The sequence below is a fragment of the Stomoxys calcitrans genome, chromosome 4 (genome assembly GCF_963082655.1).
Source record: "Stomoxys calcitrans chromosome 4, idStoCalc2.1, whole genome shotgun sequence".
In the NCBI taxonomy this organism is placed as follows: Eukaryota; Metazoa; Arthropoda; class Insecta; order Diptera; family Muscidae; genus Stomoxys; species Stomoxys calcitrans.
The window spans coordinates 32648647-32662437 of NC_081555.1; the positions used below are offsets into that span (position 1 = coordinate 32648647).

The 13791-nt window shown below is 43.3% G+C and overlaps 1 protein-coding gene across 1 annotated transcript in view; it reads left to right on the forward strand.

Moving 5' to 3' along the window:
• The first annotated feature begins 12140 nt into the window (after positions 1-12140).
• Positions 12141-13791, forward strand: part of LOC106090286 (uncharacterized) — a 73719-nt gene continuing 72068 nt past the window's right edge. The window contains exon 1 of the mRNA XM_013256418.2: positions 12141-12712. Within this exon, the coding sequence (XP_013111872.2) occupies positions 12562-12712 (151 nt within the window). The 5' untranslated portion in view covers positions 12141-12561. The remainder of the gene's footprint in view (positions 12713-13791) is intronic.

A 13791-nucleotide genomic window follows, 5' to 3' on the forward strand; every position in this document is an offset into this window, starting at 1 on the left:
ATACTTATTTACGCCTCAGCAGTTTGGTGGACGACCATGGAGAAAAAGTGCAAAGTTAGGACCATACAACGACCATTCAGAGAACATGTTGTTATGGCACAGGCGTAGCGATGAAGACCACGCCCCCTAGGGCACTAGAGACTATTTTAGATAACCGACCGATTGTCATACAGATTAAATGTGAAGCAGCCACTGCGTCCATGAGACTTAAGGCGGTGGTAGAATGGGAGCAACTCATACCTCGGGGCGACGATAGGAAACTTGGAAGGAAGGGAAGGGGTTTCCGGTCAGATACCTGAGACGACTTTTGAGTTCGAGTGCGATGCACTGCTGCCAGCGGCACAGTCTAGCACTGACGGAACCCTAGTATTGCCGTCTGGAAGATTACGTTACACGGATGGATCAAAGCTAGAGGACAGAGTGGGCCTGGGGGTCTACATTGAGAACCCAGGGACTGAGATCTGTTTTAGACTGCCTGACCATAATACGGTCCTGCAGGCGGAGATCCAGGCGATCACGGAATGCGGGAGGTAGTGTGGTGCTAACGCGAGGATGTGGAGTGTGAACATCTTTACGGATAGTAAAGAGGCCATAAGGGCAACTGGCAGAACGGTAAGGTCATGAACAGTCTTGCAGTGTAAGAAGGAGATTAACGCCTTCTCTGAGGATGGCAAAAACGACATCGTTTGGGTGCCGGGCCTTAACGGAGTAAGGCGGAATGAAAGGGCAGTCGATTTGGCTGTGAAGACCAGAGAAATGCCGTTGATAAACTTGGATAACCCGAAGCCTTTCGGGTCGACGCAGTCCGATTTAAGGGAGTAGGTAATAACACTGTGGAATAGCGAAACAGTCGGTAGGACGGCAAAAATCCCATAGGGTGATCCAGATCGTGAGAGGACGAGGCTATAACTGAAAGGAGGTAAGAAGGAGGTTGATATGCCTTTTGGTATCATAACGGGACACACGAAACGGGACTACGAGCTTACTTCTGCACAATCGGTGCTGCAAGTGATAACATGTGTAGGGCATGTGGGACGCATCTGACAGATGCCGGCACTATAGTGAAGACACAATACCAGACATGAACCAATTTGGGTTCGTGGCATTAAAAACAATTAGGAATTTTGTAAGTAGCACAGAATCCCTAACATAGAATTTTTGTTAATACCCATCACCGAAGGTTGGGGGTATATTCATTTTGTCATTCCGTTTGCAACACATCGAAATATCCACTTCCGACCCAATAAAGTATATATATTCTTGATCTGCGTAAAAATCTAAGACGATCTAGCCATGTCCATTCGTCTGTCCGTCCGTTCGTCTGTCTGTCCGTCCGTATGTCTGTCTGTCCGTCCGTATTTATGTCTGTCCGTTTGTCTGTCCGTCCGTCTGTCTGTCCGTCCGTCTGTCCGTCCGTCTGTCCGTCCGTCTGTCCGTCCGTCTGTCCGTCCGTCTGTCCGTCCGTCTGTCCGTCCGTCTGTCCGTCTGTCCGTCCGTCCGTCTGTCCGTCCGTCTGTCCGTCCGTCTGTCCGTCTGTCCGTCCGTCTGTCCGTCCGTCTGTCCGTCCGTCTGTCCGTCCGTCTGTTTGTCGGTCTGTCCGTCCGTCCGCCCGTCGGTCTACCCGTCCGTCTGTCCGTCCGTCTGTCCGTCCGTCTGTCCGTCCGTCTGTCCGTCCGTCTGTCCGTCCGTCTGTCCGTCCGTCTGTCCGTCCGTCTGTCCGTCCGTCTGTCCGTCCGTCTGTCCGTCCGTCTGTCCGTCCGTCTGTCTGTCCGTTTGTCTGTCCGTCTGTCAGTCCGACTGTCCTTCCGTCTGTCCGTCCGTCTGTCCATCCGTCTGTCCGTCCGTCTGTGCGTACGTCTGTCCGTCCGTCTGTTCCTAGCATTGCCATCTGGAAGATCATGTTACACGGATGGATCAAAGCTAGAGGACAGAGTGGGCCTGGGGGTCTACATTGAGAACCCAGGGGTTCTGCAGGCCGAGATCCGGGCTATCACGGAATGCGAGTGTGAACATCTTTATGGACAGTAAAATTGCCATAAGGGCAATAATAATAAGCAGGACGGTAAGATCACGAACAGTCTTGGAGTGTAAGAAGGAGATTAACGCCTTCTATGAGGATGGCAAAATCCGCATCGTTTTGGAATGCGCATGCAACACTGAGGAACAGCGAAACGGTTGGTAGGACGGTGAAAATCCTATGAGGGGATCCAGATCGTGAGAAGACGAGGCTATTACTGAAAGGAAGTAAGAAGGAGGTCAGTATAGTTATTGATATCATGACGGTTCACATAGAACTACGAGCTCATTTATGTAAAATCGGTGTGATAGCATGTGTAGGGCATGCGGGGAAGATGAGACGTTGGAGCATTTACTTTGTCATTGCCCGGCTTTCGCGACTAACAGATACCGGCACTTAGGTGGGGACACAATACCATACATGAACAACTTAGGGCCGTGGCATGGAAAACAATTAAGAATTTTTTAAGTAGCAAGGAATTCCTAACGTAGATTTTCTTTTGCAGGTTACTTTTTAGTTTGTAGAGCGCACAACAAGCCGATTACTGACTTACGTGATATCTGCACCCCCATCCTAACTTTTATTCAATTCTCAATCCTTATAGTCTTTTTTTTGGCAATTTGTGTCCACGGGTCATTTTATCTCCGCCAAGAACAAACCTAAGCTGATATTTCGGAGCGAAAGCTGCTGACATCAAACATAATTCTGATGAGGTTGGACCCAGCCCTGAATATAAATTGGGGAACTGATATATCTATTCTAAAACTATATTTTATAAATATTGGGTTGCCCAAAAAGTAATTGCGGATTTTTTAAAAGAAAGTAAATGCATTTTTTATAAAGCATAGAATGAACTTTAATCAAATATACTTTTTTACACTTTTTTTCTAAAGCAAGCTAAAAGTAACAGCTGATAACTGACAGAAGAAAGAATGCAATTACAGAGTCACAAGCTGTGAAAAAATTTGTCAACGCCGACTATATGAAAAATCCGCAATTACTTTTTGGGCAACCCAATACATACATTTATTTTTGAATTTTCAACTGTCTGCTCTCCCGGGCCTTAAAACTATGGCATGGAGTAAACAAAAACTATTCATATAAAATTTAAAAAATACAAATTGCCCACAAACTGATGGGATGTTGATGATAATGCCAATAACCTCACTTTAGTTTAGAGAGACAAGTCGACACGTTCGGACACCAAACTCAGATGAGCACTTAAGCTGTTTTAATCGCCAAGCAAAATACGCAGATTAAATGCCTTGCATATGCTTTTATTGATTTTAAAAGTTTTCTAAAGTCATGTTACTTCGTTGGCCAAAATTACAAAAAAAATACCCAACCACAGAAGATTAAAAGCCAGCAAAAACTAAAAAAACATCATTCACGCACCCAAGACCATGTTCCATCAACAAAACCAAGTCGGCTATACATCCGTCTGTCTGTCTATATGTCTGCCTATGCAAAGAGCCATGTAAGGCTATACATTTTGAAGTTGGATAAATTATCGCATTTCCATGGCTGTCATAAGTGGAGAAAGCGGTTAATACTCGTAATGGTGGCATCCGCCATACATTGCATGCAACGCACAAAGCAGAGTTTTCGCAACATACTTTCCTCAATCAGCACTAGCAGCAGCAGCTGGTAGTGCTAGTAGTACCAACGAACAACATCTCCCAGAAAAAGCAGGAAGCATTTTGCGTCTCTTGATGTGGCCACTGCCAGTTGTATCTGGCTGTATGGATACGGGGGAATGGGATAACTTCAAGCTGCCAAAATTCCCAGACACACCAAAGAAGCTAACCAACTGACACAAAGCAAGCAACCAACCCCAAAAAACATATCGAACACTCACATTGCAATAAACAAACAAACAAACAAAACAACAACCATAACAACTAATGTGTTGTAATGTCCCATGTAATGGAAGTTGTGGCGCAGCAACAGATGCCAGTCATACAAAAACTTGGCCTAATGATTTCATTAAATAGCAATTACAAGTGAATTTCCATAATGCAAAACAACACAGCTATGAAATGTGCGAATTTGGGGGAAATGAAGAAACTAGAGTGAGTTTATTATGAATTTGGGCCAAATAGTTTATGCATTCAAAAACTTGTGCAAATTTCGCTGCTATATTGAAGAGGGGTGTTGTTATCGGCTTTTAGAGAGAGATTGGAGAGAGAAGATAGCCAGTAGCGAACTGCTAAAATACAAACAGCATGCCTATCTCAAAGAAAGTTCGGTGAAGACTGCACGAGGTAGTGCATAAAATAGAAGAATCCTTCGATGACAAAACGTACACCCAGGCGGTATATATTGACATCGAGGGGGCTTTTAACAATGTGCGGACTGACACACTGATCCAATCGTTGGAACAGTACTGTATGGACCGGGTTCTTAGAGACTGCATAAACCATATGCTAAGGAACAGGTGGATAAATTGTCGATAATCACATGACATAAATATAAGAGAGAAAGTGGCACAGGACATGCCAAAGTGGTGGAGGTTCCTGTGGTGGAGATTCCTATGGTGGTCCTATGGGTGATTCGAACCCGTGAGCTACGCAGACGATGTTATAATACTTCCTAGGGATAAGAATCCGAATCAGCTATGCAGAAATGCCGAAAGGGTCTTGCAGATGGTATATGACTGGGCTAGACCCAGAGGTCTCAATGTTAACCCGGAGAAGACTGAGATATGCCTGTTCACGAGGAAGACGATGGTGGGACAATTTAACGCAACCCGTTTCCTCAAAAAGACGATTTCGATATCTGACAAGGTCATATACTTAGGAGTGATCTTGGACAGAAAACTGAATTCAAGAGCGTGCTGAGAAGGCTCACCGATGTTGAGCACTGTGTAAACGGGCCGTAGGCTCGAAATGGCGCCTGAATCAGAGGATAGTCCACTGGCTCTACAGGAGCGTGATTAGACCAATATTCACTTACGCCTCAGTAGTTTGGTGGACAGCTATGGAGAAAAATTACAACATATGGATAATACAACAGGTTCAGAGAACATGTAGTCTTGGCATAGGCGGGGCGATGAAGACCACGCCCACTGGAGACTATTCTAGATATCCGACCCATTGACATACAAATTAAGTGTGAGGCCGCCACCTCCGCTATGAGACTTAATGCGATGGGAGAATGGATAGAGGATAGGAGCAGGTCATACCATCGCGGTATAATCGAGGCAACGATAGGAAACCTGGAAGGAAGGGAAAAGGTTTCCGATCGGATACCTTAGACGCCGCCATAGCGCTAAGGTTAGCATGTCCACCTATGACGCTAAACGTCTGGGTTCGAATCCTGGCGTGAACATCAAGAAAACACATTTTTCATTCGTGGTTATCCTCTCCTAATCCTGGCGAAGCGATGAGGACCACGCCCATTAGGGCACTGGAGACTATTCTAGATATCCGACCCATTGACATACAAATTAAGTGTGAGGCCGCCACCTCCGCTATGAGACCTAATGCGATGGGAGAATGGATAGAGGGTAGGAGCAGGTCATACCATCGCGATATAATCGAGGCAACGATAGGAAACCGGGAAGGAAAGGAAAAGGTTTCCGATCGGATACCTTAGAGGCCACCATAGCGCTAAGGTTAGCATGTCCACCTATGACGCTAAACGTCTGGGTTCGAATCCTGGCGTGAACATCAAGAAAAAAAATTTTCAATCGTGGTTATCCCCTCCTAATCCTGGCGACATATGTGAGGTACTTTGCCATGTAAAAACTTCTCCCCACAGAAGTATCGCACTGCGGCATGCCATTCGAACTCGGTTATAAAAAGGAGGCCCCTTATGATTGATCATAAATTTGAATCGGACAGCACTCATTGATCTGTGATAAGATTGCCCCTATTCCTTAATAGAATGTTCATCGGCAAGTTTGATTGTTTTCTACCTGACATGAAACTTGAGATCGAGTGCGAGACATTGCTGCCAGAGGCACAGTCTGGGATAGACAGAACTGTGGTGTTGCCATCTGGAAGATCATGCTACATGGACGGAGTAAAGCTATAGGACAGAGTGGGCCTGGGGGAACATTGAGAACCTATGGACTAAGATCTGTGTTCGACTGCCTGACCATGTGACGATTCTGCAGCTGGAGATCCGGGTGATCAAGGAATGCGATAGGAGGTGTGTTATCAACGCTAAGGCGTGAGTATGAACATCTTTATGAACAGTAAACTGGCCATTAGTGCAATAATAACCAAGACTGTAAGGTCACGAACAGTAAGAAGGAGATTAACGCCTGTTCTGAGGATAGCGCCATCGTTTAGTTGCCGGTCCACAGCGAAGCATTTCGGAGCGACGAAGCATTTCGGAGCGACGTAGGCCGATTTAAGTGAGTGGGCTATGAAAGCATGCAGCGCTGTGGAACAGCGAAACAGTCGGTAGGACGACAAAAATCCTATGGTGACATCCGGATCGACAAAAGACGAGTCTATTACTGAAAGGAAGTATGCAGGAGGTCAGTAACTCTTTGGGTATTATAACGGGACACAAAGGTCGAGCTGACTTTTTCAAAATTTGTGCGGCAAGTGATAGCATGTGTAGGGCATGCAGGAAAGGTGATGAGCCGTAGGAGCATTTCCTATGTCATTGCCCGGCTCTCGCTGCTAACGGTACTTAGGTGGGGACACAATACCAAACATGAAACAATTAAACAATTAAGGATTTTGTAAGTAACAAGGAATTTCTAATATTGATCTTCTTTTTGAGGTTTCTTTTTATACGCTCCACCATAGGATGTTGGTATACTAATTATGTCATTCCGTTTGTAACACTTCAAAATATTCGTCTAAGACCCCATAAAGTATATTATTCTTGAGGCCACCGTAGCGCCGAGGTTAGCATGTTCGCTTATGATGCCGAACGCCTTAATTCGAATCCTGGCGAGACCATCAGGAAAAAAAAAATCAGCTGTGGTTTTCCCCTCCTAATGCTGGTGACATTTGTGAGGTACTATGTCATATAAAAAACTTCTCTCCAAAGAAGTGTCTTACTGCGGCAAACCGTGCGGACTCGGCTATAAAATAGAGGCCCCTTATCATAGAGCTTAAACTTGAATCGGATTGCACTCATTGACATGTGAGAAGTTTGCTCCTATACCTTCGTCGAGCGTTCATGGACAAAATTTGCATTTGCATGACATTTTAAGTCGATCTAGCGATGTCAGTCTATCCGTCTGTCCATCCGTCCGACTGTCCATTCGTCCGTCTGTCCATCCGCCCGTCTGTTCATCCGTCCGTCTGTCCATCCGTCCGTCTGTCCATCTATCCATCCGTCCGTCTGTCCATCTGTCCATCCGTCCGTCTCTCCATCCGTCCGTCCCTCCATCCGTCCGTCTGTCCATCCGTCCGTCTGTCATCCGTCCGTCTGTTCATCCGTCTGTCTGTCCATCCATCCGTCTGTCTGTCTAAAGAACATTAACTTTCGAAGGAGTAAAGCTAGGCGCTTGAAATTTTGCACAAATACTTCTTATAAGTGTAGTTCAGTTGGGATTGTAAATGGGCCATATCGGTCCATGTTTTGATGTAGCTGCCATATAAACAGATTTTGGATCTTGACTTCTTGAGCTACTAGAGGGCGCAATTCTTTTCCGATTTGGCTGAAATAGACATCCGTCCGTCTGTCTATCTGTCCGTTTGTCCATCCGTTCGTCTGTCCATCCGTCCGTCCGTCCATCCGTCTGTCTGTCCATCCGTCCGTCTGTCCATCCGTCTGTCGGTCCATCCTTCCGTCTGTTTGTCCATCCGTCCGTCTGTCCATCCGTCCGTCTGTCCATCCATCCGTCTGTCCATCCGTCCGTCTGTCCATCCGTCCGTCTGTCCATCCGTCCGTCTGTCCATCCGTCTGTCCATCCGTCCGTCTGTCCATCCGTCCGTCTGTCCATCCGTCCGTCTGTCCATCCGTCCGTCTGTCCATCCGTCCGTCTGTCCATCCGTCCGTCTGTCCATCCGTCCGTCTGTCCATCCGTCCGTCTGTCCATTCGTCCGTCTGTCCATCCATCCGTCTGTCCATCCATCCGTCTGTCTGTCTTAAGAACGTTAACTTTCGATGGAGTAAAGCTAGGCGCTTGAAATTTCGCACAAATACTTCTTATAAGTGTAGGTCAGTTGGGATTGTAGATGGGCCATATCGGTCCATGTTTTGATATAGCTGTCATATAAACAGATTTTGGATCTGGACTTCTTGACCTACTAGAGGGCACAATTCTTTTCCGATTTGGCTGAAATTTTCTAAAAAGGGGTTTGTTATGACTTCCAATAACTGTGCTAAGTATGGTTCAAATCGGTCGATAAACGGATATAGCTGCTATATAAACCGATTTTTGATCTTGACTACTTGAGCCTCTAGAGGGCGCACTTCGTATCCGATTTGGTTGAAATAGCGTACAACGACTTCTTCCATGACCTTTAACATACGTGTCAAATATGGTCTCTCTCTCACTCTCAACTGAAGGTCTTGGGCCTTTAAATGGCTCATTTTTTGTCCGATTTCGCTGAAACTTGGGACAGTGTTAGGGCCATCGATATTATTGTTTAATTTGGCCTAGATAGCTGCAGATTTGGATATAGTTGCTATATAGGCCGATTTGCCGATTTAAGGTTTTAGGCCAATTAAAGCAACATTTATGATTTCGCTGAAATTTTAAACATTTAGTTATGTTAGGCCCCTCAGCATCCTTATTTGATTTGGCCCAGACCGGTCCAGATTTAGTTATTGCTGCCATATAGACCAATCTCTCGACTTAAGGTCTTGGGCCTATAAAAGGCGTTTCTATTATCTGATTTCGCTGAAATCTGGGACATTTAGCTATGTTCGGCTCCTCGGCATCCTTGTTTGATTGGGCCCAGATCAGTTTAAATTTGGATATAGCTGCCAGACCGATCTCTTGATTTAATGTTTTGGGTCCATAGTGGGCGTATTGTTCGATTTCGGCGAAATTTGGGACAGTGTGTTGTGTTAGTCCCTTCTACATCCCTCTCCAATTTGGCCCAGATCTGTTAGGATCTGGATATAACTGCCATGTAGCCCGATATCTCGATTTAAAGTCTAGGGCCCATAATAGGCGCATTTATTGTTCGATTTCGCAAAAATTTGGTACAATGATCTGTGTTACGCCTCTTGATATCCCAGTTCAATACGGCTAAGGTAACTGCCATATAGACCGATCTATTGATTTAAGGCCTTGAACCTATCAAAGGCGCATTTGTTGTCCGATTTCACTGGTGCACTGTAACCTGTTAAGCTCTTCAATAGCTGTGCCCAAGATGCTTTTGGTCGGTCTATATTTGGATATAGCTGTCGTATACATATACCGATCTCACCGATCTATGTAAGACCCTTACATAGCCTTCCTGAATATGGTGAAGATCGGAGTATATTTAGATATAGTTGCTATGGGTCCATAAATGGTGCATTTTTCGCCGTACTACGATGCAATGTGGTTAATTTATGTATTTGAAAGGGGTAGGTATTCAGAACATAGGCCCGGCCAAACTTAATGGCCTTTTATACCCTAAAAAAGCACTGTGGTACAGAACAAGTTATAATACCATGCATTTGTTTGTAACACCCAGAAGGAAGAGAGATAGGCCCGTTGATAAGTATACCGATCGACTCAGATCACTTTCTGATTCGATTTAGTTATGTCCGTTTGTCTGTCTGTCCGTCCATCTATCTGTCTGTCCATGTTACTTTGTGTACAAACTACTGGTCGCAATTTTCGCCCGATCATCTTCATATTTGGTACAGGCATGTTTTTCAGCCTAGAGACGAAGCCTATTGAAATTGGAAAAAAATCAGATCAGATTTGGATATAGCTCCCATATATATGTTCGACCGATTTGCAGTTATAATACAATAAAATGGTCATTTGTTAACCGATTCTCTTGAAATTTGGTAGGAAGAATTTTGTCTTGACTTTCGACATTACATTTCGATTTCATAGAAATCGGTTCAGTTTTAGATATAGCTGCCATATATGTATATCCCCCGATTTTCACTTCTAGAGCCTCTGCAAGAACATTTACTGACCAATTTTGCAAAAATTTTAAACAAAGTAGTTTCCTCGACGACTATCACAATATCTATTGAGTTTGGTCGAAATCGGTTCAGATTTAGATATAGCTCCCATGTATATGTTCGTCCGATTTTGAGAAATATTATAATAAAATGATCATTTGGTAACCGATTCTCTCGATAATTGGCAGGAAGGATTTTCTTATGACTCTTAATATTACTGGTGGATTTCATAGAAATCGGTTCAGATTTCGATAAAGCTGCCATATATATATATATCGCCCGATTTTCACTCCTGGAGCCATTGCAAGCGCATTTATTGAACAATCTTTCCAAAATTTTGCACAACGCTTTTTTCGACGACTTTCACAATATCTAAGACGTTTGGTGGAAATCGGTTCAGATTTAGATATAGCTCCCATGTATATGTTCGTCCGATTTTGAGAAATATTACAATAAAATGCTCATTTGGTAACCGATTCTCTCGATAATTGGCAGGAAGGATTTTCTAATGACTATTAATATTACTGGTGGATTTCATAGAAATCGGTTCAGATTTAGATATAGCTTCCTTATATATGTTCGTCCGATTTTGAGAAATATGGCAATAAAGTGCTCATTTGTTAACCTATTCTCTCGAAATTTTGCAAAAAGAATTTTTTTAGAACTCTTACTATTACCAATGAATTTCATAGAAATCGGTTCAGTTTTAGATATAGCTGCCATATATGTATATCGCCCGATTTTCACTCCTAGAGCCATTGCAAGTGCATTTATTGAACAATCTTTCCAAAATTTTGCACAACGCTTTTCTCGACGACTTTCACAATATCTAAGAAGTTTGGTGGAAATCGGTTCAGATTTAGATATAGCTCCCTTATATATGCTCGTCCGATTTGCGACATTTTACAACAAAGTGCTCATTTGTTAACCGATTCTCTCGAAATTTGGTAGAAATAATTTTTTTCTGACTCTTAGTATTACTGGTGAATTTCATAGAAATCGGTTCAGATTTAGATATAGCTGCCATATATGTATATCGCCCAATTTTCACTTCTAGAGCCACTGTAAGAGCATTTATTGACCAATTTTGCAAAAATTTTTAAGAACGCGCTTTCCTCGACGACTACCACAATATCTATTTAGTTTGGTCGAAATCGGTTCAGATTTAGCTATAGCTCCCATATATATATTCGCGAGATTTTGGGTTATTTGCCACAACGCGCTTTCCTCGACGACTACCACAATATCTATTGAGTTTGGTCGAAATCGGTTCAGATTAAGATATAGCTCCCGTATATATATTCGTGAAATTTCGGGTCATTTGCTATAATGTTGTCATTTTTAAAACGTATTGTAGTTACCACAATTTGAACATATTTGCTTGAAATTGATATGGATTGTTTAGTAATCCATCTGAAAACATCGACGAGGCCCTTCAAAATTGGTTCAGAATTAGATATAGCTCCCACTTTGTACTTATAGAGTAGGTATAGGGTATTACAAAGTCTGCTCCGCCCGACTTTTGCATTTCCTTACTGGTTATCTGTTAATTTTCATCTAATATTAGCTTTTATAACCTAGGTTTCATTTTTACTGGCATTTCCTATTTTAATGGAAACAAAAACATTTCATTTTCTTCAACGTAAATTAAATTCCTAGAGAGCTGAAAATTATCTTCAAATTACTGCTTACCGCATTCACAGCAAACGAAACTGAAAGTCAAATAGCCAGCAATTGTTTTCAAACAACTGTTCTCCCAGAAAATGAAACTGAAAGTGTAAAACTGAAAATTGAAATTTTCATTCATAAATTCAAGACGCTTGGTAGTCAGTGAAACTCTTATTTTAATGAAAACTCTCTTCAAAGTGTTACAAATGAACCCCTGGTTCATTTGTGTACTATGTGTCTACGCCTCTCTTAACAAGCATGGCACACAAACACACTTTCGGTTCTCTTAACGAGTATTTTCGCGCCTCTATTGTGTATTGTAATGTAATAATTATTTACAACAATGCTACTTAGACACCGTCGCCCATCGTCGCCCGTTTTAGTAACGTCGTTGCAGTTCGTATAAAACTATTTTTATATGTTAGAACCCAGACAGTCGGACGAATGGCTTTGGCTTCAAGAGCAAGTGTATGACGACAGACAACCGCCAACAAGTTTTCACTTTTCATTGCAAAACAATCGCGCGAATTTGTGTAGTTTGCCAATGCTTAGAGTTTTAAACACCAGCGGAGGATTTTCCTCGCCGTAAGCCACAATCCGGTATCGAAAAAAATTCGTGTTTCGGAAGACCACAAACGGAAAAAAGTTAATAGTAAAACAAAAATAGTGGCAAATCAGGATGTAAAATTTGGTGTCCGGCAACAAAAAAAGAGGAAATAAAAAAATACAAAAAAAGAAAATTAAAAATATTCATATATCATTATAAAATCGTGCTTAGATATTTATTAAAGCAAAAAAAAAAAAAAACGAAAAAAATTATAACAAGCATGAAAGTTTTTCATATGAATTTAATTGCCTTCATTTATTCCTTGCTGTGTATACGGCTTGTGTGGATGCTGCCAACAAAGGATTTAAAGGATTATCAATCAAATGGTAATGCTACAACGTTGTCCAGGAACTTATCAGACAACCATAAAGGTAATGTTTTGGGTTTTTTGTAAATTACCGAAGAGAAAACTTTAACAAATGGCTGAGATAACCAATGTTGCTCCGTTGGTTGTAAAGGCTTTATTTTTATTAGGTTTACCAAATGTCTCATAAACATAATACTCTCGGTTTCCTGAAAATTTTTTAAGAACAAGTAAAATGATGTTAGTTTCGGCTAGGCCGAATCTTAAATATGATAGCCTTTGTCATGGATCACATTTGTCAAGTTCTTTGTGCTGTGGGAAGTCAAATAATGGATTTTTTTTACATATTTGGATAAGAATTGCTCCTTATAGTTGCTAAAGTTGTCAAATTGGGAGATCGGTTCACATATGAGCTATTCATGTTATGGAACGTCTCGGTTCAACGTGTTTTAGTTGTTGGAGCGAAAGTCATTGTGAAATTTCAGGCATATCGAATAAGAATTGCGCGCTCTAGAGGCTAAAGAATAAAATTGGAAAATCGCCTTTTTTATACCCTCCACCATAGGGTGGTGATCGTCGTGACATTTTAAGTCGAAATAGCCGTCCGCGCGTCTGTCCGTCCGTCTGTCCGTCCGTCCGTCCGTCCGTCTGTCCGTCCGTCTGTCCGTCCATCTGTCTGTCCGTCCGTCTGTCCGTCCGTCCGTCTGTCCGTCCGTCCGTCTGTCCGTCCGTCCGTCTGTCCGTCCGTCCGTCTGTCCGTCCGTCTATCCGTCCGTCTGTCCGTCCGTCTGTCCGTCCGTCTGTCCTACCGTCTGTCCGTCCTTCTGTCCGTCCGTCTGTCCATCCATCTATCCGTCTGTCCGTCCGTGTGTCCGTCCGTCCGTCTGTCCGTCCGTCCGTCTGTCCGTCCGTCCGTCCTTCTGTCCGTCCATTCGTCCGTCTGTCCGTCCGTCTGTCCGTCCGTCTGTCCGTCCGTCTGTCCGTCCGTCTGTCCGTCCGTCTGTCCGTCCGTCTGTCCGTCCGTCTGTCCGTCCGTCTGTCCGTCCGTCCGTCTGTCCGTCCGTACGTCCGTCTGTCTGTCGAAAGCACGCTAACTTTTAAAAAAGTAAAGCTAGCCGCTTGAAATTTTGCACAAATGTCAATGCA